The sequence below is a fragment of the Dermacentor andersoni genome, chromosome 2, assembly GCF_023375885.2.
Source record: "Dermacentor andersoni chromosome 2, qqDerAnde1_hic_scaffold, whole genome shotgun sequence".
Taxonomy (NCBI): domain Eukaryota; kingdom Metazoa; phylum Arthropoda; class Arachnida; order Ixodida; family Ixodidae; genus Dermacentor; species Dermacentor andersoni.
In genome coordinates this window covers 82211720-82238210 of record NC_092815.1, presented here as the reverse complement: position 1 = coordinate 82238210, position 26491 = coordinate 82211720, and the positions used below count along the sequence as shown (strand labels likewise).

General features: G+C 42.9%; 1 protein-coding gene across 10 annotated transcripts; it reads right to left on the bottom strand.

The window, feature by feature from the left end:
* Positions 1–684: 684 nt before the first annotated feature.
* On the bottom strand, positions 685–26491 carry LOC126541772 (uncharacterized). 10 transcript variants are annotated; one of them, XR_008614823.2, is made up of 7 exons: positions 26323–26491; positions 26117–26176; positions 24671–24720; positions 18808–18906; positions 17977–18049; positions 12599–13209; positions 11854–11983 (listed from the first exon to the last, which is right to left on the bottom strand). XR_008614823.2 is itself a non-coding variant. In XM_072286448.1 (6 exons), exons 1-5 carry the CDS (start codon positions 25906–25908, stop codon positions 11894–11896), a joined length of 351 nt encoding a protein of 116 aa, XP_072142549.1. In that variant the 5' UTR covers positions 25909–25996; the 3' UTR covers positions 685–9953; position 11893. The 10 variants fall into 10 exon arrangements, 4 of the variants coding, with proteins under 4 accessions (XP_072142549.1, XP_054932869.1, XP_054932867.1 ...); XR_008614822.2 differs by lacking the exon at positions 26323–26491 and adding an exon at positions 16765–16852 and having other exon boundaries at positions 26117–26316; XM_072286448.1 differs by lacking the exons at positions 17977–18049; positions 26117–26176; positions 26323–26491 and adding exons at positions 685–9953; positions 25862–25996 and having other exon boundaries at positions 11893–11983; positions 12599–12663.

Sequence of the window (26491 nt, the reverse complement as noted above, 5' to 3'; positions counted from 1 at the left end):
ATGATAAAGAAATTGAATAACTATATTAAATTGTCAAACTATTGAAAGCTACAGAGTGAATTTGACTGATGTAAAAAAAAATCCAACTCTCAACTAACAAACTCCACTAAAGTATAAAAAAACAAAAGAACTATGAGAGATGACAGGCCCCATAGTGTAAATTTAGAAATTTAACTGGTAAATATCTGAGTAATACGAATGCCTCACTTAAACCTTAAAGGGCCCCTCAGCAGGACCCATAGCAAATTTTGGTTATACGCTGGAAATTGTTACATCTCCTCTAGGGAGCATTCTGCCGCAAAACTTTTTCAAATCGGCTCATTAATAGCTGAGATAGAAATATTTCAGTGCCTCGAACCCACGATTTTAGCAGGCAGGCTCCGCTGCCAAGCAAGACGCTCTCTCCGCTCGCCCCATCTAGCCTCCACAAGCGAAATTCCTTCCCTGCGTTCTACCATACCGGACCTCTGAGGATCACATAAACATGACTAGCGGTATAATTCAGTGCTATACGAATACCGAGGCAGACATAAGCGAATCACAGTGCACGATCACGCGCTGGAACACAGTAGAAAATGGCAGCTTCGGTACCTGCGCACGTGACTGCATGACCGTGGGAACAAGCAGACGAAGCAGAAGTACATCTTTCTTGCTTCAGTGCAAAGTAAAACAAACATGCAGACATTCATTTGTGTGTTTTATTATTTCTCTAAACTTCGATTTGTCAATTCAAGCAGCAGATCAAACAGATAACAGATGTTGTCTTGAATAATTTTCGAAGTCACGTGTCACCACGAGCAACGTCACACTGCGGACACCAGTACGTAGGCGCAGGCACACAAGTACGTCAACCTCCAGCTTGGAGCGTGGTGGCCGTGAGGAGAAGGAAAATCGGCGTTCGGTTTGAAATTTCAGACCTTTGCACGTCACGTAGCGATGTAATACTTTGCCGACACGATCGTTATCGCACAATGTATGCTCTGCACTTGTCAGCTGAATATGGCCAGACCTGGTAAGGGGCCGGGACATTCACCAGCAGAAAAGGGGAAGAGCAAGCAAGTGGCCATCCACAAATTGAACATGTAACTGCTACACATGCGAGCATAAACACATAAAAACATGACCACTGAAAGTGTGCAAAACAGTGGCTTAAGCACCAGGCTCGACTGCAAAACATGGAACAATTGTGTCATAAACGTTGCTTCAGAAATGAAATAGTACAGGAATAACTATGACCTGAAGCAAATTTCAGATTGGCTGTAACTGAGGCAAGCATTTACACTTATGTGTGTATCAGTAACAACCGCTCCCGTCAATATTGGCCTTAATTTTTGCATCAGCTGCAAAGATGGCATCGCTGATTCTACTTGAGGGCATTCTCCAGGCATATAACTGCACCTCAACTGTTCCTTCAACCAATGCCTAATTGCAGCTTGGACAGTGCTGGGGGGTCAGTTACCTTCGTACATGCTTGTACACTTCCGTAACAAGTGAGAATAATAAGGGAATCTGACACGCTCAATTTAGTTATATATATATGATGAAAATGGATAATTGTCTGTTTTCTTTATATGGCTGTAAGTGTATGTTATGCAATAGCACCTAGGCTGCCTCTTTACCCCTTCTCTTTTTCTTGGTGGGAAATTTCCTAGCCTTTATTTGCTTAATTCTCAGTCGAAGCAATGAGGTTACTACTGTTGTCCCACTGAAAAACCTGGGGACTGGAAAGAAGGAAGGGAGGAGCACAAAGACAGCGCTAGATACGCTATTGTCAAAGGTAGCTACACACTCAGAACACCAAAGTTTGGGACAAACTTGAATGCAACAATTTTCAAACAAGTCATTTGTTTATTAGCAGAGTATCAGAGAGTAACAATAAAGAAAGGCTATCCCCCATCATTCACTCCTTTCAGACACTGCACGCACGCATACATGAAAGAAATCAGGAAAAGAAAAAGATTTTGCTTCTACACTTTCATACAAATGAATGTTTGGGAAGTCGGCAGTCAAATCTGTCAACCCAGTACACATTATTACAAGTATTTTATTTGTTTTTCTGGAAATGATTGGCTAACCAGCAAAGCACATGCCCGTTACAAGTCTAAATGGGTAACTGGCAATGTGTAACACCCCGTTAGGAATCAGTAGTTTGACTCTGCCCAAAAACCTGCCCACTGGCAGGCAATAACAAGCATATGGATCACACAGCTTAACATGCTGTGACCTGCATCTGGACCTTGCCTTTCACCCTCTGTGAACATCAGAAGCTGGATCAATGGCTGTAAGGATGTGAGTGAATAACGACTTCCAACCAACACCATCTAATTGAACTGTCTACCATCCAGAACAAGATTTTGGAATGTGGTTGGAATGAGTGGTGGAATGAGAAGATTGTATGTCACATTGATGTAAACAAGAATGCTTTTATTCTATATAGAAAATATATCTCCAAATCGGGCCTGAAAGTGGTGCAACAATGACATGGTGTAAAAATAGTGAAAAAAAAAAAAAGAAACAGTGTAAACCAAACAGTATACCATCACGTGACCTAAAGCCCATGTAGGAACAATTATTCTGTTTTGATACGTTGATGCATTGCTTAATGTTGTATTTTATGCCCTTCTGGTACTTTTCTTTGCATCAGAGAGTCATTTCTTTCCTATTTCGAGTTAGCACGTGTTGGAAAGTGGCATCGTCTTCGTGCAGACGAATGTAGTGGTGTGCGAGCGAGTCCTCGAGTGTGCCCTCTTCACATGGCGATGTGCAAAAGTGTGAGCAGTGTTCTGGAAGTGGCGCGAGGGTCGCTGTGTTTTTCAGGTTGTTGAAAATGTGTTGTACTTTTAAGGCGTGCTGGCATCACCACAACACCAGCATAGGCATGCCTCACCACAATGTAGCTGCATAAGAGGCTTCGATTTCGGCAGCAGTGCCAAACGAAGACACAAACTACAGCGCCAGAGCCTGTAGGAAACGGATGACTCAGAAAAAACAACAACCAATAACTTATTCACACGTGTACTTGTTTACGTTTTTCCGGTGAATGCTTTTCACTGGCTAACAAATGTTAATCACAATTGCTCAGTGTAGGACACGCCTGTGTGTATCGGAAGTTCCTCTAATGTTATCAGTAATTCTACCCATTGTCTGTTGTCACCGAATTTTGTGCAATCTGATAGTATGTGCCGTGCGAATTATGTAGTACTTTTTGGAAGGCACATGGGCAGCAGTGATTGTGCTGGAACCTTTGACGAGTCATGTATAAAAGCTGATGCACTTGACCTGCTGATCAGATTTTCAATGATCGCCGACTGTACTCACCGCTACCATTGTGCTACAAGTGTAATTCGCTTTTCAGGGCACAGGTTCGCCCAATAAAGAGTTACTTTCATGATTCACAGTTCTTGCTACTGTTTTTCAACGTCACTACAATGTGACATGCAACCGATTATGAACCAAGGATGGCAATTAGGGTCATAATTTGTGTGTTTAACACAAAGAAGCAATTCCTGCAGAAGTGCTTTGCACTTCCAGTTTCTCAAGTTTACCAGCATGGCATTGCCATCGCATCTGGTAATAGGTGCTGCAAGCATCCGTACACAGTTTGAGAAAGAAACTATGAAGGTCAAAAAATTATCTTTTAATAACTTCTACTAGCTTTCCAAAGAAACCATTGCAAGTTTAAACACTTTGAGTGCTAGACTTTTTGTTGTGCTACAAAATAGGAAGCCCTTGACAAATATTACAGTCTCTTTAACGTCATGACCATGCTGTAAGATTTCATATATTTTCTCACACAAATACGTGACGTTTGTGGTTGAAGGGATGTTCCACACAGGCAGCACGTGGCTGTGAGTGGCTCAGGCTAATAGTCTCAATGTCAGATTTGTGCACATGCACAAATACCCAAGAATGTTGACAAGGGGATAGCCACCACTGTATCTAAATAGGTAGAATGCTGTATGTCCAGTCTCTCTTGGGAGTCCAAGAAGATGTGAAGCTTCCTTGCGGGCGATAACTGACCCTTCTTGGAACACAAAGTGCTGCAGAAGGTCTTTCTTTTGCAGTTCTCAAGAAGAGCACCCCTTTCACCTCTGTATTTTAGGCATAACAACACAAAGTGTTCCAAGTTTTTTGTCTCATCGTATACAGTATAGTTTAGAAAACCAATAAGCTCTATCTTATATAACCATGCTGGTACAAGAGTAGATCCTGTCCTTATTCGATATAGAAGTGATGCTTCTTCTCGATGAAATCACTTGGTCTTGTAGGGCACATGTGGAAACCAAAGCGACTGAAAGTGAGTACGGACGTCAGATTTTGTACCTTGATTACTCTTCGGGGCTTTGACTTTAGAAGGATTAAAGAACATGAACTGTGCAAGAGCATAAGCTTTTTCATTGCCAGCAATACCAATGTGGGAAGGAATCCATTGCAACTTCACTAATGACAAGCATACCTTATATCAATGCAGTGCATCACACATGCCTACAATGTGTCATGTCAATGATGTTTGCATCGCGGTGGGCACTTATTCCAGCATTGATGCATGTGGCTTCCATTGTACGCACATTATTATCGCCTTTTTATTCATCATAGGGAACTTCTCTGAAATGTTTTGCTTTTGCAGTGCGTGGCCCTTGAGGCACAGTTCCATGAATTTGTCACGTAATGCAGTTACAAACCTTCTTCGGGGGTGCCGTCTCTGACCTTTCTTCCTCTTGGCTTTTGTTTCATTTCGGCAATATGAACCTAATCTGTAACCTTCAACATGAATGTTCTTTTACACCTGTGTTTATAGCTTTAATCAAATTAATGTTAGCCTTTGACGGTTTTCTTTCCTTTTACTTGTGCTTATTCAGTGTGTTGTGCATGAATATTGTTTTGGAAAACTACCACTTTGCGAATGTAGGAGCCCTACGCTGATTGGATGGTTGCACGGGGTTTATTTGTTTTTTCAACAATTTCCTTAATGCCTCCTTTGTGAACTTGAATGTCTCTGTTGCGTACTTTATCTTCTTTGAATTAAAGCTGATGCAGCCATTCCTGTCATGGCTGCCAAAATGCAGCTGACAGTATCCGACAAATAAATAATGTAAACAGCAAAGCAGGTTCCCAGTGAATGCAGGATTAGACTATTTTACAGCTCTAGCTATATGTACAAGTGCTTAGAAGTCCTGTGCATGCACACCCCGACAGCATGTGGCTTTGGCATGGGGACGCTTTGGCATGCTCGAGAGCTTAGCCGACTTGCAACCCGGTGAACAAACCTACAACTATATCAGGTCATTCCTCACAGACAGGACGGTCGGGGACCTGCGCTCACCTGTAATTCGGCTCGGGGACAAAGGCACGCCGCAAGGCGCAGTCTTCTCACCATTCCTGTTCAACCTAGAAATGCACACCCTGCCTCCAAAACTGAATGAAGTCCTGGGACTCAGACACACGCTATATGCCGACGACATCACGCTCTGGACGTGTGAATGGTTGGATGACACAGTTGAAAAAACGCTCCAACATGCCAGTGACATTGTCGTACAACACGTGAATGCAGTGGGACTAGAGTGCTCTCAGCACAAGTCGGAACTCCTCCTGATCCGGCCACACAACCAAAGCAAGCACTGTCACCCCCACCTTCCATCACGATATGCATAAAACGGCTGCCAGTCACCCCCGTTGAGCACATGCGAGTGCTGGGCATGATACTATAGCAGAACCGGCAGAACGGCATCACCATTGACTGGCTCCAGATGATGGTGAACCAGACCACGAGACTGCTACACAGAGTGAGTGTGCGTAAGCAAGGCATCAAGAAGGACCTGCTCCAACTAGTCCAGGCCTTTGTCGTCAGCTGTCTCACCTATACACTACCATACCTAGTTACAGAAGGGAGAACGAGCTTGCCTCGACTGCATTATACGACACGCATACAAGATAGCCCTCGGCTTACCGGGACACACATCCATCGAGAAACTTCTTCAACTGGGAGTTCACAAAACCACCGATGAACTCATTGAAGCACACCGCACATCACAGGTTCATCGTCTTCAAGGTAGCAAGACCGGCCACTGGATCCTCACTCGAACGGACCTCAGAGTGTCCCCGATGAGCAGTGACCCCGCCACCATCCCACCACACATAAGGGGCATGTTCGTCATCAAACTGCTGCCCAAAACCACACTAGCCGGCCATCATGATGGCAGAAGAAGAGCGAGGGCCCAGGCCCTGCACAAGATGTACGGTACCAACTCTGCCGTGATGTAGGTCGACGCAGTCCAGTACTCTAGTCGACCCTACACCTACACCATTTGCACTGTTCCAGGCCCAGGACTCGAGGCACAAACAGCTTCAAGCTCTCTACATGCTGCCACCCCCACTGAAGCAGAATAAGCCACCATTGTGCCATTGCTCAACACACATTTTTATAGTTATGAGCGACTCCAAAAACCGCCATAACAAACTTTGCGTGAGGAATAGTGGCACAGACCACACTAAAGCTCCCACAGTCACTACACAACAGCGAAGAACCACGCTCAATAGAGTTGATATGGGTCCCGGCTCACGCGGGGAATCCAGGGAACGAAGTGGCCCTCCAACATGCTCGAGGATTTGTCAGCCGAGCAGAGAGCCTGCTGGAACCGAAGACCTCAAATGAAGTCCTGCACTCATATCGTGACATAACCCAATATTACCGTCTTACACAACACACTAGGCCCGCACCACACAGTAAACTAAACAAGGGTCAGGAGATCACCTGGCGCAGGTTACAGACCCACTCACACCCGAACCCATACGTATACCCATGCATTTACCCGGACAGAGTAAGTCCGTACTGTCGCCTGTGCGGCAAGCTAGCTACACTCAGTCACATCCTCTGAGACTGTGAGGAGGACCCCCTCCCCCCAATTTCCTAGCCTCTCCCTCACCTTTATTGCAGGAGCAAGTGCTGCTTAACTACAGTCCGGATGAACTCCAAGCCGTGGAGAGAGCCGAAGAGGTCGCCGTCACGCAATGCCTGGCGGCCACCTGGCCTACCTGATGAGCCCATGAATTAGCTCTCCACTCTGACGAATAAAGTTGTCTCTCTCTCTCTCTCTTCCTGCCACATCTCTAATGCATTCTTAGAACTCCTGTAGAGATGGATACTGGCGATCACATAGGTTGTCCGGCCTTCACAGCATCACAGCAGTCAGGGTAGCAGGCGCACGGTCGCTTAGTAAAGCAGCAGTAGACTGCAGTGATACTTTCAGCTCTGAACTCATTTACTGTGACAGCAGCATTTTCCCTCTGTGAAGACCACCATTTTATTTTCCCTTGCCTGCCATATTTAAATTAAGTTTTTGGGTAAACAAATATATGGGCTTCAGGGGAAGAGCCAGTTGCATGTTAAATGCTTGTTAAAGGCTGAAGGTCCTGCCTGGGGATTATTCAACCCTGAGAGCAAAGATACTACAGCTGATGTCATGTGCAAAATGACACAGTGCCACCTACACGATTTTAGCAACATAATTTTTGCTTTACACGTGCAAGACTGACATATAGAATACTGGAGGCCTGGGCTTGTTGGTGAAACAGTACAAAAATAAAACAAAGCACAAAAGCACAAGCAAGAACGGGGACCAAACTGTGGTGCTATCTTTCTTTGGTCCCCGTTCTTGCTTCTGTGCTGTTTTATTTTTGTAATAACTGCTATATAGTGCACTTCGTACTTCTGAATTCTGTGAGCTGTTGTGTAAACTAGGTGACGTTGCTGCAACATTGCTGTCGGCATCAACATTGTTTCCAGTTGACATCCATACTCTGAGCTTGTCCTCTATAGTGAATATTGCCACAAATACTTATTCATCTTTCCTGCTGACCATTTCTCACCAGCTAACAAATGTGCAAGGTTATCACCTAGTGCAAGACGTGCCTTTCTGTACAGGAAGTTTCTCAAATGTTATCAATGGTTCTATCTGTCTAAGCTGTTGCCAAGCCTTGTGTAGTCAAATTCTGTTTGTGAATAGTGGTGCATGTTCTAGAACTTAAGTGAGCACCAGCGAAAACACTGTATGTATAAATGTATAATGTATAAGAGTCATGTATGATAAACAACTGGCCCACCTGATCTGCACACCAGATTTTGACGACCGACGAGTGTGCTTGCCAGTATCATTATGCTGAGTGTTACTTGTCTTGCTCGGCACAGGTTCGCACAATAAACAGTAAGCTTCATGACTTGCGTTTTACTACTTTCGCTCTTCACCGACAATAAAATATGGCAATATGTACACTTATAACCATCACTGCCATGTCCACCTTCCTTGTGCTGCTGACGCTGTTTTCACGAACATCACAATGAAGAATTACACACAAACTTACCCCCATCTTGTCAAGAACAATTTCTATACAATGCCCATCCTTGTCCACTGCATTATTATTCTTTTTCTTCCAAATTCTTACTTTAAATAATACTTATTTATATGACCCCACCCCTTCCCTCCAAACAAACCACCCTATAACCACTGGGTTCTTGTCCAGTTCCTCGTAATGGGTGAACACACTCTAGCAACCATCCTCATCCTCCTCGGCCACCTTTCACATATGGCGTGCTCCAGCGTGTGTATCTCGTGCATCGTGCTGTGAGCCACAAGGTCAGAAGAATAAAAAAAAAGAGCTTCTTCGGCTTCTGCCATCGGTCCAAATGGTTCTCAGGCCTTTCGCTCGCTGACTAAACCATTGTTGTAGTGGACCCAACCTCAGTCCCTATAATGTAGTGACCCAGACATGCATGTACGGTAAGCACAACGTCCTGGATGAGGCCACAAACGAGAGACTGACAACCAGTGCAGAGGGCCTCGCCACAGTGCACATTCACCTGCCGACCTTTTTGGCTACAAAATCCTGCAGCCTGGTTTACTCAGGTGGAGGCCATCTTTGACCTTTGGCGCATTACCTCGCAGCGCGCAAGGTTCCTTCACGCTGTCTCGGCACTCCCTCCAGAGGTGGTTGGGGAGTTCCAAGACATTATGGACGCACCCTATTACAGAACCCCCTATGATGACTTCAAAATGACGGTGCTGCAATGCAAGTCTGTGCCCTGTAGCACCCATTGTCATCTTTCTCGGCCACTTTCTAATATGGCATGCTCCGGCGTGTGCGTCTCGTGCCTCGTGCTGTGAGCCGCGAGGTCAGAAGAAGAATAATTAAAAAACGAGCTTCTTCAGCTCCTGCCATCAGTCCGAATGGTTCCCAGGCCTTTCGCTCGCTGACTCACACATTGTTGTAGCGGACTTAACCTCAGTCCCTATACACATTAATGTAATTTTCATCCACTGCAGTATTGCTCGTTCTGGCCTCCGAAATACATGCACAGACACCACTGCTCTCAGAGTCAGTGTGGAGCACAAAGTTAACTTGCACTAATTTTTCAGCACTATTGTTCCGCAGTAGCTTAGTGGTTAACATGCTTGACTCTCAAATGCCCATTGTTTCATTGACACGGGTTCTAAATGACTTGGTTTAAAAAAGTGCCACAGGACTGCAACACTCCCTGGCATCAGTGCACTTGTCAGGTGCATTGTTAAAGCTGTCATTAGCGGTGCCGCAGAGTGCAGCTCAGTGGCATCTGCGCAGGGCAATGGTGGTATCCCGTGCAGTGTCCGCTGCAAACCAACAAATCAGCCATTGTGGATGCCTAAATTCCCTCGTTATGGAGGAATATTCGTTATTAGTGGCCTTCATTGTAGAAGCATTCTCAGTACATATGAAAGATTGGAATTCAGTCGGGTTATAATGAATTTTTCGTTATACAGGTCATTTCTTTGTAGGGGCTTTTGTTGTGTAGGCGTTTAATTGCAGTTATTTGAGTCTACAGAAACACTATTTGCTCCTTACGTGGCTAGCAGAGTAACTTCCTTCGTATATGCAGATCAGGCCCACTTGTTCAGTTGTCAGTGGTGGCGGCGGAAGTTCAGCTGAACCGAATAAGAGGCTTGTGTTAAGAGGAAGCTTTAGCTCGGGGCCAACTCCGAAGCGGCCTATTCAAATACATGAAAAACACAAAAAAGCTTTTCTGAGATAACCCCTGGACCGATTTTAATGAAATTTGTTGCATTTGAGAGAGAAAGGTAAATCATAGTGACTGTGGGAAGCGGAATTTCAATTTAGGGCCTGAATTTTGTTAAAATGATTTTCAAAAATTCGAATGTTTGAAAAATATGGAAGCACGAAGTGTACAAATTGATAGCTCTGCATCAAGAAAAGATACTGCGGTTAGGTGAACGGCATCCATTATATAATTCAAAGGAGACAAATTAGATATGTCAATTTATATCTTAGGTGAATTTGTTGCATTGTGTACAAGAGTTCTGCAAAAGCTGTATTTCCACATTACTGAATTTTTTTCAGATTCATGTGTAACACATCAATTTTGTCCACTTTAGATGTACTATTAGATGCGATTCACATAATTGGAATATCACTTTTCCTTGCTGAGTTACAGAGTTGTAAACTTGATAGTTTTGTTTTCTGACAATTTTCAATTTTCGCCAATCTTTAATAACAAAGTGACAATCTAAATCAAAAATTTGAAACAAACAGTCACTAGATTTTAAGTTTTTCTTTTAAATGCAACTACCTGGTCAAATTTGGTGCAGTGGTTGCCAAGAAAAACGAATTCTCCTTTTACATGTATTTAGACAGGAGCACCCGAGCTAAAGCTTCCTCTTAAGCGTATTTCTTTTACATTAGGCTTATCTGAAAACAACCAAATTCTCAGACACTGTTCCCTATGTTCGAAAATTTGGCTCAGCCCCTAAACTGTTTTGGATGAGCCCTCCTTGTTCAAGTCCTTGTGTCCCCAAAGCGTTTAGTACAAGTGCAGCTCATCCGCAGCTTAACCGGTGTTTTGGTTGGCAGAGGACACTATAAAGGCACAGTGACTTCTTTCTTCTGCCTCTGGAGCGCATTTTTCGTGTGGCAACTGGCGGTTTCAAAATAACATCTGATGGAGGCTATGCGTGTATTGCTGGCTCATCTTCCGGAAAAGAGGACTTTCTTCGTCTGCTTTGTCTTACAGTTGTGGTTCAGACACCGAGGTGTACATCGTTTCCAGAAGTGATAGAAAATGTGATTATGACTGAGCTTAGTAGCTGCTCGGATGAAGAAGACAACGAGGAAAGCTCACGGGACGACAAAGTGGAATAAAATTTACGTCAACAGTGTTCCGCTGAAGCCTCTAATGTTTCTTTTCTTTCTGCACCCTATAAGAAGTTCAATGTAAGCTCACCGGCTGAGTTGTTTGAATATATGATTTTTAGGAGATAAGCTGGTTTTGAAAACAGTCAATGAAATAAGTTGGAAAGCAACTCTGCGCAATTCTATATTCTTTTTTTTAGCTGCACCACACGCTGCCAAAGCTCCTTTAGTCAAATAAGATGCTGTTAACTTGTGCAGCTAATGTGACAAAGACTAAAAATTTCTCTATATATTTTCTTCCATAACTGTTGATTACTAGCTGGTGGTTGGTGCATCTATACTATGGCATACAATAAACTTCAGTAACCTATATTTATTTATTATATGAGTAAGTTAATATTTTTGCCTCAATAACTTGCTTTTTGTAACAAGGATCTTTATCAATGGCAATAAGAAAGGAATTCTGGGTAAGAATATTCTTAATAAAACAATATGGCTAAGGAATTAAGCAGGTTTGGCTTAACGGAAGTTTACACTATGCTGTTTCAAATTGCCTTCCTAGGGGAAAAAAAGGCTCATTCTAAATATAAAACGAAACAGACTGAACAGACTGCAATAACATGATGATTGGCCATGACATAGGGCTGTCAATAGACATCAGGACAAGAAAAAGTGCCATTCTCTTTGACGAATAAGAAAATATTTCTGAATTCATACATCACCCACAGCACATTACATGTGTTGATATCAGTTGACATGTATGCTGCTGTGCACTTCTTGGATCTTCAATGCGATGACCAGAATTATTCTGAAAAAATAAAAAGAAAGATGCTTGTGAAGGCACACCCTAAAATCATACAGCAGGCAAATCTTTATTGACAATACACAAATACAAGATGCAGAAATAAAAACAAACTGTCAAACAGCGTGTGTCACCATCCTGTACAAGCTATTTGAAGGTTAATAATTTCTGTGGTTTGGTAAATAGCAGAAAGTGTTCTTCAATCTTATGATTTGAGAACCCCCAGGGCTGTTTAATAGTTTGAAAGGTCTACTGAACTGGAGACCTTGCAGTGACAAGCATTGTTATAGAAACAGCAAGTGAAACATTTGGAAGGGCATTTCCAACTACTTGAATGAAGCCACATTCTTAAGTTTGACATGGGTCAAACTGAACACAAGAAGTGGTACTGTATTGACAATGATCCTAAATTGGGACTTGGGCTGTTTTCAATAAAGCTTGAGTCCTCTAAAACCCTTAAGAAGCCACATTTCGCATTGACTGTAGAGTGTGAATGATGTGAAAAGCATGCAAAACATAACCCTGGCAGATTGCCTTTTCTTGCCAAGGCCTCAGCATGACATCTTGTTTTAAATTCACAATGCAAAATTTTTCCTTCAATAAAAAATAATGCAAACTCACCCAAAGGTGTGCCCAATAACCTGCAATCTGGTCCATGATGGCCAATGTTTCAAGACCTGCTGCTGCTAAGTGAAGCAATCATTACAATGATAATCATTCTCTTCACATGCTGTTCCCACTCAACATAAAGTCTTTGTATCTATCCATGTAATCAGGTCACTTATTTAATGCTTAGCAGTTATCTGTGCTTACACAACTCACACATTTACTGCAACAGCCCAATTTCACTGTTGTATAAATACCACCGTAAGCAGGCACACGCACACACCAGACAGGAATGAACAACACAAGAAGCCCCAATGGCAGATCAGTGCCTTGGACAAAGTCCACATTTTCGAAGTGGTCTCGCCCTCACTGCAAGGGAGCACTTCCTCCGCTGTCACACGAATCTTATCTCTAGAGGCCGAGCGGGAAAAACGAACACTTCCAGGCGGCTGCAGAAAATCTCTGTGGCTCATCACAAAGCCCCGATGCTCGTGCAGAGATAAGAGATCTTGCAGGACCATGATAGCCACGCTCTTTCTGTGCGGTCGGCAACAGTGGCACGGAAAATTTGCACCTCGAGCTGAGAGCTGGCAGAAAAACAGGTCTGTGCTGAGGGGACATTTCTCCTGCAGTGGTAAAAACAGTGACCCCAAGACAAGCAGTAAAATGTAATGTGACTGCACCAATGCGACAGCACTACTGTTGCAGCAAACATGTCATACCTCATAAGCCGAGCAATGACGAGCGGCAACAAAGTGTTGAACAAACGCCAATGGAAAGGACAAAGGCTCACAGCGAGATGAAGACGAAGTGATTAGCTGTGGTTGGGATATTGCCGGAGGGTTGTCGCTGGGGCCAACATTTTGACAAGGAAACTTGTCTTCATGAAGGCAAAAAGTGCTTTCCTTGGCAGCATGTATATATAGCTCACCTTCCCGAGCCTACAATAATAGGAAAGGATAATAAGGGGCTGTGTAGGGTCTGGGAAGTTGAAATATTCAAAAAGAAGGGGTGTTTATTTGTGACAGCGAAAGAACGACAGAAGAAGAGGGGTTCTGGTGCCAGTTCTGCCAAAAAGTAGGGGTGACAATAGGAAATAGGTGCCAAGGAGAGCAATTATTGCACCGATGAAGAGAAATCCCCTTGTTATTTCATGTTGGCTCCAGTAGCACGCATCTACGGAGAGTGTTGCGTACAGGGACATGCTTGAGGTTGCAAAGCCCTACTGCCTATCATGTGTGCCTGTCAAGTGGGTGACTGAAAAAGTTATTCCATTTTCTCCGCAACCTTTACCAGTAACACTTCACCCAGTTCAATTCACATTTTTCAATTACTGCTTACTGACATGGTTTCTACAGCTCAGTGGTGCCATCCTGTTTACAAGTGTGCATATAAGTCAGAATACCCCATCTCTACACCAACTCAAGTCACTCCCTGCTTTTCTTCAATAACCAAGCGCTGTGACACAAATCTGAAGTACCAGCTAAGACACGCAGTGCCCAATAAGAATGATATTGAGCAATTAACAACAAATGTAATGTACTGGTCCCTGGCGTGCCTCCACTTTAGTTTACTCCTCACAATTCATTACCACATCATTCAATAAATGAGCTGAAATGGTTCTCAATTAATCATGAAATGGTCATCTAAAAAGAACAGAGCATGACATGACCCTGTGATTAAAATGTTGGCTGTCTGATGTGATACAAGGACAATTGCACAAGCGATACACTTCTAGTGGTTGACAAGCTATAAGTGGAATGAGGAAAAAGAATGACCGAAAAGAAACACTGAAGAATAAACAGAAGACACTGCTCCAGATCCGCGCAGCATGTTCTTACTACACAGGTCTACATGGTCACTGCATGGCCACCGTGCATTTGCCTCGCTAATTAATGAGGCATGGTGTGGTCACTGCAAGCTTGGGCAGAAAGCTGAACTTTAACTCTAAAGAACTTGACAGGTCATTTTAGGTAAATTTATCAGATACAAGTAAACATGTCCTCAGTTATACTTTGACAGTATTCAACTAAGATTTCGCATCAGTAAGAATTTCACTTTCAGCGTTTCTTCTTCTACTTCTCCTTTTCTTTTTGCAGGTGCCAACTTGTCAGGACAAAAAGCATCTCTAAAGACTGAACATTGCATAGCTGTCCTGATTCACACACTGCGAAACAACCTCAATTCAGTCCTCCTAACAGGTCACTATGGGCAAGCCCCAAATTTGCTCTTGGTTGGCATGTTACTCTTTTGGAATCGTGCCAGTGATTCTGCACTATCATATGGATGTGACTTATTAGCAATGAAAATGAGAGCTGAAGGCCGAACTTGCCTTCAACCATAATTACAGTATAGCATCACCGATTTTATTCTCAACACCTCTACAATGAACACCTCTACAACGAAATGACCTGAATAACGAATGACTGACTGTGTCCTGGCCAAATTCCTACCTTTCGTATTTATTCTGATTGCCTCTACAACAAAGACCACTGCAACAAATTTGCCTGTACATTGGAGGAATTTAGCTGTCCCCAGCAGCTGATTTGTTGCTTTACAACAAATGCTGCGTAACGGTGCCACCACTGCCTTCCGCATATGCCATTGAGTTGTGCTCTGCGATGGACCTAACGGCAATGCTAGTGACACACTTGACGAGCGTGCAAATGTCAGTGAGCATTACAGTCGTGCTGCACTGCTCCAGAATCAACTTGTACGCTGCTTGTAACGCAGCAGCAGGTGTGATCGCTAACAAATCATTACTCGCTGACATCATTACTGACAAAATCATCATTGGCAACCAGCAATATCTTCAAAGCCATCTAGAGTGGAAAGGATGCGAACATCAACGAAAGCAACAGCGATGCAAAACCGGCAAATGAACGAAGAATTCTGACTTTAGGGGGGCAATAGCGAGACTTGACAATGTGCAGCTTTATCTTGCATCACTCACCCTTTTTGTTGTGGAGTATGCAGTGAACTTTGGTGCAAAATAAGGTTGACTGCACTTGCATATTCTATCAGATGAGGTGCCATGAAATATTAGCGAATAATTTCACTGTCTCCCTAGAACTCATATTAAATTAAAGGTTTCTCTTGTTGAATGTGCATAGCCTACTCTATTGTGAGTGGTATGGTGAGTGATTGTTACAACGAAGTGATCTGTATAACGAAAGATATTGGAGGTCCCAAGCGCTTAGTTATGAAGGCGTTTCACCGTATATGGTAACATAATAACATAGTCACAGTTTCACCCACAAGCGAAGCATCGATTGCAACAGCAAATTAGTGGAAAGCTATGTGAAGTAAGGATAGTAGTTTTATCGGCCATATAAGCTTGTAAACATAGGCACACTGATTAACAAGCATGGTGTCACACGCACAAGCAAGCATGAACACATCTGACTTGATGACCATGGAAACGCACTGTCGAGTGTTGGTATGAGGAAACGCGGCAGCAGCAGCGAGCGAAGTGACATTCGTGCTGAGAGGCGCTTCAATGAAAAGTGAGCGCCAAGAACACACAGCATGCACAAAGCTATGAGCTGCCAACGCACCTAGACTCTGCCCCCTATGCATATTGCTTTCAAGATAAGGCCGAGAAACCGTGGGCAGCCGCCACACGCGCACTTGCAGCTGGAGTAGCCCCCTCTCACAGTGCACTTCCTGCCTGCTTTCGTCTCTTTCGCATGTGTGAGACTGAGCCGCGATCATCGCTTCCCTCGCACAACTTCACCCTCGCACAACTTCACTCGCATATACAGCGGAGGGCACACGGCGACTGTGTCATCGCCCTTGGACTTTATACAGAACCTCACGGCGACGGCGATGCCGACAGCGGAAGTGCACTAGGAGTGGCTGTGGCCATATAATTGCTATCACAATAAAATGAAAGCTGTTTCTTAAAAAAAAGAAAAAAAAAACTTGGGTGGCTTCTTATGCTGCACTTGAGCGAGATGTAACTGGTAGCATGGGTGAGTTTGGCTCGCGCTTTACCTTTGTGGTATTACCCCTATGCTATTCTCCTGCTGACGCTGTCACCTGGCCTCCACATCGAGACACAGTAGCAAGGCATACCCTTTATTTGTTGCACCCTCTTTGCATTGACACTTCCCTGAACATGTTTCCAAACATGTGGCACATTACCCAGGCATTTCAATGGTGCATCACTGTCTATTCACCTTCTTGCAGCTATGTCTTTCGGCAGAAGGGTCGATGCTGCCCTCTCCACATGTCACCTTGGTGTGCCCTTTCCATCGCTCACAGCAGCTGCGGTGGTGATAAATGTCAGCGCTCACTCCACCTAATCACAGTAAACCTCTTCTCAGGGATTTCCCACTGTCTTTCCTCTCCTCCTTCCTTCTCTCAGAGTGGTCTAGGCCAAAAACTAAATGGCACACTCCTGCCACTGAAAGTCTGTAACAATCGGCGGAATGCGATCACAGTAAAGAATGAACTTAATGGTGCTTTATGTGGAAAATACTGCTGTCTCAACAAGCCTTTAATACCAGGACTTCCACAGTACAAAGGAATTTTCCTTTCATGTCAGGAGCCTGTCAATGCGGTGAAAAAACAGGTGAAATTGCATTCTAGTACTAAAGAAATGGACTTCTACAATAAAGATTAACACAAAGAACCCTAATGTATCATACGTCTTGTAGTGAAGTCCACCAGGTGCAATAATGTGTACACCTTGTGGTGTACGCATGGCAGTTATAGGCTGACAAGTTTTGAGGCATTAGCCTCAAAAACATGTTTGCACCTCTGTTCTTCATACACTTAAGGGACATTTGAATGGGGCACTTATACAGGTGGACAGGTTATTGTGATAGTGTTTCTGAAAAACTCCCTCTCCATACCTCTGTGAACCACAACGTCACGTGCCACTATCGAGAAGAAGCATCTGAAAGGCTCAGAAGCTAACCTCTGCCTGGCTATGAGACACCTTTGTGGCACTTGAACAAGCAGTCCTGTCTTACAGAGGAGTTTCAGTCAGCCAAACACTTCACAAAGGCATAGCATCGTCAAGTGTTGCACTCCTCATGCAGTGAAGAGAGATGTCTCTCCCCTGTGTGGACATCTCTTTTTTTTTATCCAGTAATAATCAATCCTTTTACATCAGGCAAATCAAATTATAGTTTTGAAGAGATACTTCACCACTGCAAGCCAATTTGGTGTCTCTAACTCTAGGCTGATTAGTTATGTCTCCAAGTACTTAAACATTTTCCGACTTCAAACACATTCTTGGGCAGTTATACTTCGGAGAAAGAAATATTGATTTAAAATGTAGCTTTCATTGTTTGCTTTCTTTTTTAGCAAACATTATGTGTTCAATCCAGTACTTAACTTCCTGATATGAGATTCAATGCCAAGTCCTGAAACACGGTACACACCTCAGATGCAGGCTTCCAGAGTACCACAGACACGCCTAGTCTCTCAATTTCACTTGCACCCAGGTTGTACAACCTAATTACAGGAATGAGCAAATGAGAAAATGAGAAGAAAAAAAAACATGTAAAAAAATTTTTTTTTTTTTTCGTAGTTGAGTGACGGAATCATGGGATTTAACATGCCAGAACAATACTGGGTTTATGATCAAATGCGTGACCTCATGCTCATCAGCAGAATGCCACAGCCGCTGAGCTAACACAGTATGCGAGTGCGGTTGATAATATACACCCTCGAACATCCCCCTAAATTTCCCTAGAGAAATCTGCAATGGCATTCTCCTCGCCATTCCACTCATTGCTGCCTTAAAGCAGTGGCAGGGCCAATACTCATGCGCCTTGAACATAGCGAACTTGGTTGTAGTAAACCTCCACAACATCCCAAAGTCAGTCCCAGCTATATGCATAATGGGGTGTATGAATCATGCAAAGGTTATAGAGGTATCACTCAAGCTTGCGTGTGCAAAATCGACCGTTCTCTGGATCGCACCACACCAGAGAAGTGGCAGTTGCTTGCTAGCACTTTCACAGCAGCCCTAGCAGTTGAGAGCTGTAAACCCTAACCTACGTTTCATGGTGAGTCACGACTGCGGTGGGTTCCGGCCAGTGGGGACAGGGACAAATCTTAACCTGAAGGCATTTATTCGCCTCAGTTACACACAAATGACAAGAACAGCAGACAACAACGAAACCACAGTGCCGGAGTGTTTTGCACAGCTGTGGTTACAACCACAAAATAGGGGAAGCACACAAGGGGCTTGTAATGGTTCAGCTCACCTAGTGTGGATCCACACTCTTGGTCCTCGGGTGCTGCAGAGGGGATGGCGGGCGGCAGCCTCCATGGCTGAGTGGCGTGGCTAGTTACAGACTCTTCAGCTGAAAGACAAAAGAGCCTCGAAGGAATTATGTTTGACCTCTAGCTGTGAGGAGAGGGAGTGTTACCAGTTACCAGAAAAGGGAAGTAGGGAAAGGGCCCACGAAAGTTAGTGAAAGCAGAAGAAGTGCCCTCTCAGCCTGGTTATGCCCACTGCAGGGCAAAGGCCTCTCCCATACTTCTTCAATAACCCCGGTCATGTACTAATTGTGGCCGTGTTGTCCATGCAAACTTCTTAATCTCATCCGCCCACCTAACTTTCTGCCGCCCCCTGCTACGCTTCCCTTCCCTTGGAATCCAGTTCGTAACCCTTAATGACCATCGGTTATCTTCCCTCCTCATTACATGTCCTGCCCATGCCCATTTCTTTTTCTTGATTTCAACTAAGATGCCATTAACTCGCGTTTGTTCCTTCACCCAATCTGCTCTTTTCTTATCTCTTAACGTTACACCCATGATACGTTTTTATTCCATTTGTCTTTCTCATCGGACATCTTCAGTAGTCCAAAAAGCACTCTGCTTACGTTTATGTTATCACCTGGATTGGCCAGTTTTGAGTGGTGGTTAGTAAGAATATATAATAAAATGGAGCAAAGGAATCGCTGTAATTACACAGGTCTAGGACTCCTTTACACACCATGAAAGTTGAAGGTTATGGTCATGTGATATCACTGATGCACAGGTTAGTTAACCCAGTGCAGTGGTTGCAAGCCACACCATGATCATCTCACCACAAAAATCTGAGTGAATCAGGCACTCAACTGGATAATAGGGAAGATAAGTAGAGAAGGGCATCCCATGTTTCGCAATGTCCTTCTCTGTGCAGTAGCACAGCTACAGTAACAGACCAGGCTTATCTTGTGTCAAATGGGGAGAAGTACAGAGTGAAGGAGGGACGACTGGCTGATGCAGCGCACATCCCGCTTACAGCAACACAGCGAGTGTGTGGCTTGAAACATTGACGTGCACATCAGCAGTTTGTGATGATGCGTGACCACTACATATGGCACTTGAAATGCATGGATGCTTAAGGAAAAGTTTAATTCTGGAGCTTTACGTGCGAAAACCACAATCTGGTTATTAGGAATGTCGTAGTGGGGGGGTCCCAGATCAATTTTGACTACCCGGGGTTCTATAGTGTGCGCCCAATGCACGGTACACAAGAGTTTTTGCATTCTGGCCCCATAGGAATGAGGCCGCCATGGCCGAGACAGAATCCACGACCCATGCTCAGCAGCGCAATGCCGTAACCACTGAGCTACTACGGCAGGTATATGAAAGAGTTCTGCTCACCACACCCCAATGCTAGGAAGCAGCGCTCGATTTAGCACGCATTTTTATTTAGTTGCATTAAATGATGCTACAAATTATGATTTAGTCGTGTCCAAGGAACTGAGGCCCCGCACTGTCATTATGGAGTGCTCTTTAATAAAGCCAAGAAGAGCAAGGCGAAATTTTCATTGCTCCTTCCAGGAAAAAAGAAATGATGAAGTTTATTAACCCAATTTTACAACAACTGAAGTTGGTTGCAGCATTTCTACGAACCCTAGAACCCCACGCTGTACAAGAGTCTCTCACCAATAAAGGCATACTGGCCTATGTACTTTTCCCAGTGGAGGCACATCAGAATTAACTGACTACATAAATGTGTGCTATCTAATGCACGTAGCTGTCGACAGTAATTTAGTCCCCAACTTTACCTTTCCTTCTCTTCAGTATGATTGGAACTAGACAAAATTAATCAAAGCACAGACATTTCTGGACAAAGAATACGTATTAAACAACTCACCTTTGCCATTAGCATAACTTGAATATGACATATATATTAACTGTTATAAGTGCACAAAGTGCCGAAGTGTTTGCTAGTTCTTGTGTTTAAGCCTCACATATGTGGCACCAATGAAATATCCTGTATTCCTCAGAAAAACAAGTGCTCTGGCTCTAGCTTTCTCGAATGTTTGTGGAAATGAGCTTGTTATATTGCCACACACGACGCCAAGAAACAAATGCTTTAGATATTTGGGCACGCTTATTTTTATATTAGTGCTCTGACAATGCTGCTCGATCTGACATTTAGTCTGAAGTTTCAGGATGCTCTGAAAGATGAGATATATCACTCTGAATAATTCACTGGTTACACATAAAGCTTCGACACTCCACTCGGGGCAGAGTGTCAAATGCAGCCACTCATGAACCCAAAAAGACATTAGCATCAAAAAAGGCATTGCTGCAAAATATTGGCCCTGTTCTGCACTTCTGCAGGAAGCAATGCCGAATTGGAAAAGTGAATCATTTCAATAATGTGTACACATCCACTCCAGCTATGGGCTTGTCAGTGCGCAGTACATAGGTTGCTCACATGCACATGTTCTTCTCTTGGAATATGGGAGGTTTGCCACATTTCTGTTGTACGTGATCCTTTACCTACTCTATCACTGTTGTTTGTTTGAAGGAAGGCTGACCGTCGCCTTTCTCACAACGAGTGGACAAAATTCTGGATGTGTGTGCTGATGGAAAAGGCAAAGGGCCAGCATATAACACAAACATGGGAAAGCCTTCCATATTGTCCAAAGAAAAGGAAATGTGCATGATCATTCCATTTATCATGTTAGTAAGACCTTAGTGAAAGTAATTAATAAAGGTAATTATTAACTTCGCATTTTCAGTATTAGTGAATTTTTGTCTCGCACATTTTTACAGCTCTTGAGCGTTCCTGTCAACGTATCTGCGATTAATTCATTGTTTAAGCTACTACAGTCCTCCAGTAATAATAGCTTTCTACTTTATATACATTTTAACTCCATTAAAACGAAGTTGTATCTGACACAAAAATACCTTCACTGCATCCAACATTCATCATAAGCATACACTCATCAAAAGCCTATCGGTGAGATATATTTTAGATCTCCTTGCTTTCTTTAATCATAAGTTACATGATCGCAAGCTATATCAAAGTTGGAGTGTATTACTTGCTGCAGCTATGCTTTATCTTGTGTAAATCAAGTAAAACGGGTAGTCAAGGAGGTCCTTCAGGAGGCCCTGAAGTCAAGAGACCATTACCATCTCTTGACTTCAGGAGCTCCTGCTGCATTTCACTGTACTGAAACACTTCATCCTACTGATAAACTAGATTCTGATAGGTAATCGAATTCCCTTTGTTTATGGCAGGCACATAGCCAAAATTTGTATCCTTTTTTGGAGATCTAAGCCCCCAGTGGTTTGAACAATCTGTTTTCCCCAAAATATATATACATATATATATAAATTTATTTATTACAACGCTGTACTAGAATACCTCACACACAGAACCAGAATTGTCTGATGAAAATTCACATTCATTTATTCATTCACATCCATGTAATGCCCAAGTAATTCAAACTATGTGGTCAAGGTGGCACAATGTTCTATATGCCACATAGTGGTATGCTTAATCCAATATAGGCATTAACAAACATGTCACGCTTTCCACTTCTTGTGTTTGATGTGCTTTCATATATTATGACATAAATGGCATCTAGATGATTATATATAGGCAAGAAAACTTCGGAAGGAGCATTAATCATGGATTACATAAATATATGGAGCTCTGGCCTGTCTTTCTTTTATTATATTTGTTTTAATGCACCCAACAAACACGAGATGTCCAACATGGTGGCAAAAGATGCAGCAACAGGACACAACGGTAGCCATAAATGAGGGTTCAAACTCAACTATACATATAGTATCTTATACAGCGCTGCAACAATGTATATGCTTGCGGATTTAGGAGGCACCAGATTATTGAGTGAGAAGACATGATTCTCCTATGCCAAGTCATCTCCTACATATGTACTTTTAACAGTATGACCGTAATAATGGTCCTGCCTTTAATACAGTTCCCTTTTCTTTTAAACAATGTAGTTATGTCCCTTGTCCGAATATTTGCTTTACATTGCAATTTTCATACACTGAAGCTTCTCCATAAACATGGAGATAACTTCGTTGACTATCTGGCCCCCCGTGAATGAACAAGAGATCCAGCCGATTAACCTGCTCTTCAGCTGTCATGTTTTGCAAATATTTCTTTACTCTCTTCAGTGCTGACCCTTGTGAATCATTTGAGGAGTGTGTGACAGGTCTCTATGACATTCAACTAGAGTGTCCATTGCACAGCCTGGAAGCTTTCCTTCTTGCATGGCTTGCCATTTTGCCTACCAAATCTCCCACTCCCCATTTAGCATAGTGACATGGCCGTTCTCACAGCTTTGTATAGTGTTGTTGTCTGATGTCTCAAGCTGCGCTTGAGAGAGGTTGTCGATATAGGAAATGTACAAAGCTTCAATGTAGTGCTTGTCTAAGTAAGTAGAAGAATAATTACCCTGATATTTCTGTATACCGAATGTGCACCTGTAGCACTTTGCAGTTCACTTCAAACTCGGTTGCATTGTGTGGATCCAAAACGAAATTCCCCTGCTTGTATTGCGGGGGAAAAGAAACCACGAAACTGACAGTAGACTCTCCTGCCCAAGTCAGCACACTGACATTAGCAATAATGTTTATGCCAGCCTATGACAACATGTTGGGGAAATTAGTTTCTTTGCATGTGAGCAAGTACGTATCTTTTCTCGGAGAGAAATGGGTGCATCACTGCTTGCACTTGCATTTCTCTTTCGTTTGCGAAAATGAGCAAAGAGTTTCATTTTGGGATGGGAGGGGGTGGTCCCCCGAGCCACCTTGGGCATTCCCTTGAATACGTGCCTGGTTTATGGATACAAATTAGGCAAGTTCACGAATACAGTCCAAGCAACAAAGATATTGTTTTTATTTAGTTGTGAATAAAAGCAAGTACCATATACGTATTTAACCTCTTCTAGCCGGTTGCTGCAGTCTTGCAACATATTGGTCCTAAGCTGCTGAGTTGACACTCGACGCTTAAGTGAGAAAGTCTCATATTGGTGTCGTGTGTAGTTATCCAACAAAAATGTGTCAGCGTGCCAACATCTGTAGAATAGGAAAAAACTGCTTTGCACATGAAGATTCTAGCAAGGCTGGACATGTCAAGAAAATTTGTGGCTGCACCTATCCAGGTGCACAAATTGTGCTTGTCATCTCTGCAGTAGTAACCGCTTTGCAGCTGCCATACGGTGTGGGATGGTCTTGCCTTCCAAATCAATGGATGCACAGCAACAAAAGTAGTTAATATAAATGTGTTATTCAACACTAGATAACCGTAACGGTTTTTTGAAATAGCTCTTATTGTAGAGCATTAAATGGTCAGAAATTAATTTAAAGGTGTTCTAACTATGCACACAAGTACTCTTATATGATTAAAATGCTTTTCAAATGCAAAAATAAATAAATAAATAAAAATTAAGCAATAAGACATTACATGCTGAAATAGCCCTTCAACTTCATAGCGCTAATGGGCTGCATTATGCTAGTGATTCAGTAACATTTGTAGTACAGAAACAGTTACAGGGGACAACCCTGGCATTACAAGACATGACATAAAACAAAACAACTGATATATTTCCTTTGGTTGTCTATATTCTAACCTCAAGTATTACACAATTAAGGCTAGAAACATACGATAAAATTCAATACATTTAAACATGAGGAATTCCAGTGTGCCTTATGAACAAATACTTTGTACAGCAACAAACACTGAACACGAAGTGTTGTACTGAAGATAGAAATTTTAACAAGTGAAAAGAAAAGTTACACACTTAAAGGCCATAGCCACCTCATTTCTCGTATTTGACATTAAGACAGTGTAAAGTAACTCACCAGCTGTATAGTAGGAAACAGCGCAAATCTTCATCTCATGATAGGTATGCCTGCAATAAAGACAAATATAAGCTCAACCGTCTGCATAAATAAAAGCTAGGAAACCGTGCTGCTATGTTTAAAATGGCAAAAGAGAAGCGATCATTTATTTATTTATTTATTTGTTCGTTTATTTATTTATTATACATACTTTCAAGGCCTAGAAGGCGCAACAGAAAGGAGTGGTGAAAATATACAATATTCGCAGTACAGAGCAAGAATAGAAAATCAAACTTTAAGGCACTTTCAAAGGTGATGTTGTAGTTAGTGGTGTCACAAATTGAGACTGTGGAAAGTGGGAAGGCAGTTCCATTCAATGGCTGTTCTTGGCAAAAAGGAAGAATGGCACAAATTAGTTCGACAAGAAGGCACTTCAATTTTGTGTTGATGGTCGATGCGAGACGAGATGTAACTTGGTGTGGTGAAAATATTTTCTTTAAGAGGAGGGTTAAAGTAATATATTCTATGAAAAAGACAGAGACGAAAGTACCTCCGACGTAACCAAAGGTCAGGTACTAGATCTAGTGTTCTTTTCATGGACATGACGCTAGAATGACATGAATAATTTGAGAGAATAAAACAGGCGGCGCGGTTCTGAAATGACACACTGTACTCAGTTGTAAGCCGCCATCAAGACATATGAGCAGAAAAGCTTACAAAATGCCAAACAAGTTTTCATTTCCTAGTAGACGACCTTTCTAGGCATTTGTTAACAAGACCAACAGTTTGGAAACGCTCTATAACATATACAAAGGACACGGGTTTCTAACACAAACTGTCCCCTGCAGCTGCTAGCAGATATCAGCGCATTTACAACATGTGGTGCGCGAAGATCGGAATTAATGCAGTACGCCCCTCTTGCAAAACACGCGAAGGAATGTCATCAATCACTTTCGAATCCCTGCAAGAACGAGCACAGTGTTTTAGATACTAGCTTGTCACTTTTGCCTGACACACTGTTTCTATCGCGGTACAAAGATGCGCGTTTCTTCACTGTCACGGGTAAAGGCCGACAAGAGCGCGTGAGGTGCGGCACATTAACGCCGAAATAATGTTAACAGGATGCATAGGAACGTCGCCATTATTACAAGTAAAGCTCCCTCTTTTCCTTTTTTATTTAAGCGTATTGACACTGACACATTTAGTACGTACCGTGAACTTTTGAAGCATTTAGTTGCAAGTCTCATAACATGTCCCATATTGTTTATTTCGCGTAGTTTTGGCAAAGGAATGTGACACGGCCGCCCGTGTTTCACATCAAAAACAGCGCAGTCAAAGCTGCTGCTCACGTACATTCTCAGTTCTTCTTACATCGGTGTTTATTCCGGCGTTACCATAAAGTTACATCACACTACGCTACCTGAGCCCTAGCTGTAGATCAAGTAAGCTCAAATATTAGCGACCAACCTGTTAGTTACGCGAAGCAGTTTTCTTCTGTCGCATCGAAGAGCGAAAACGTTACGTTAGCTAAAAAAATAAAAATAAAATCTGCGTCAGACAAACGGGAATTAACAAACGTGACGACAATGAATGTCCACCAACGTGAAAAAGATTTGTGGCGCACTGCATCGTGTCATTTGAACCGTTTAGAAATCGAGTGACAACAAACGAACCGCCCCTCTCACGCCTTTTGCGAAGGATTTTTTCCATTGGTCTTGCGCAGCATCACGACTAACAAATATTTCTAAACATATAAAACCTGCCAAATCGCATTCTTGAGACTACTTCGCAGAGAGGACAAGAATAACGCACTGTAACATGCAGAAACATCAGTAAAAGTTG

What these genes read in the sequence shown, in the direction of transcription:
- LOC126541772 (XM_055076892.1), bottom strand. Translation starts at nt 25,908, where the DNA reads ATGGGACATGTTATGAGACTTGCAACTAAATGCTTCAAAAGTTCACG. An exon ending in AAATGCTTCAAAAGTTCACG is followed by an intron (nt 24,721 to 25,861) that starts GTACGTACTAAA and finishes TCTTTATTGCAG; the next exon opens with GCATACCTATCATGAGATGA. An exon ending in ATCAACACATGTAATGTGCT is followed by an intron (nt 1,010 to 11,901) that starts GTGGGTGATGTA and finishes GCCCCTTACCAG; the next exon opens with GTCTGGCCATATTCAGCTGA.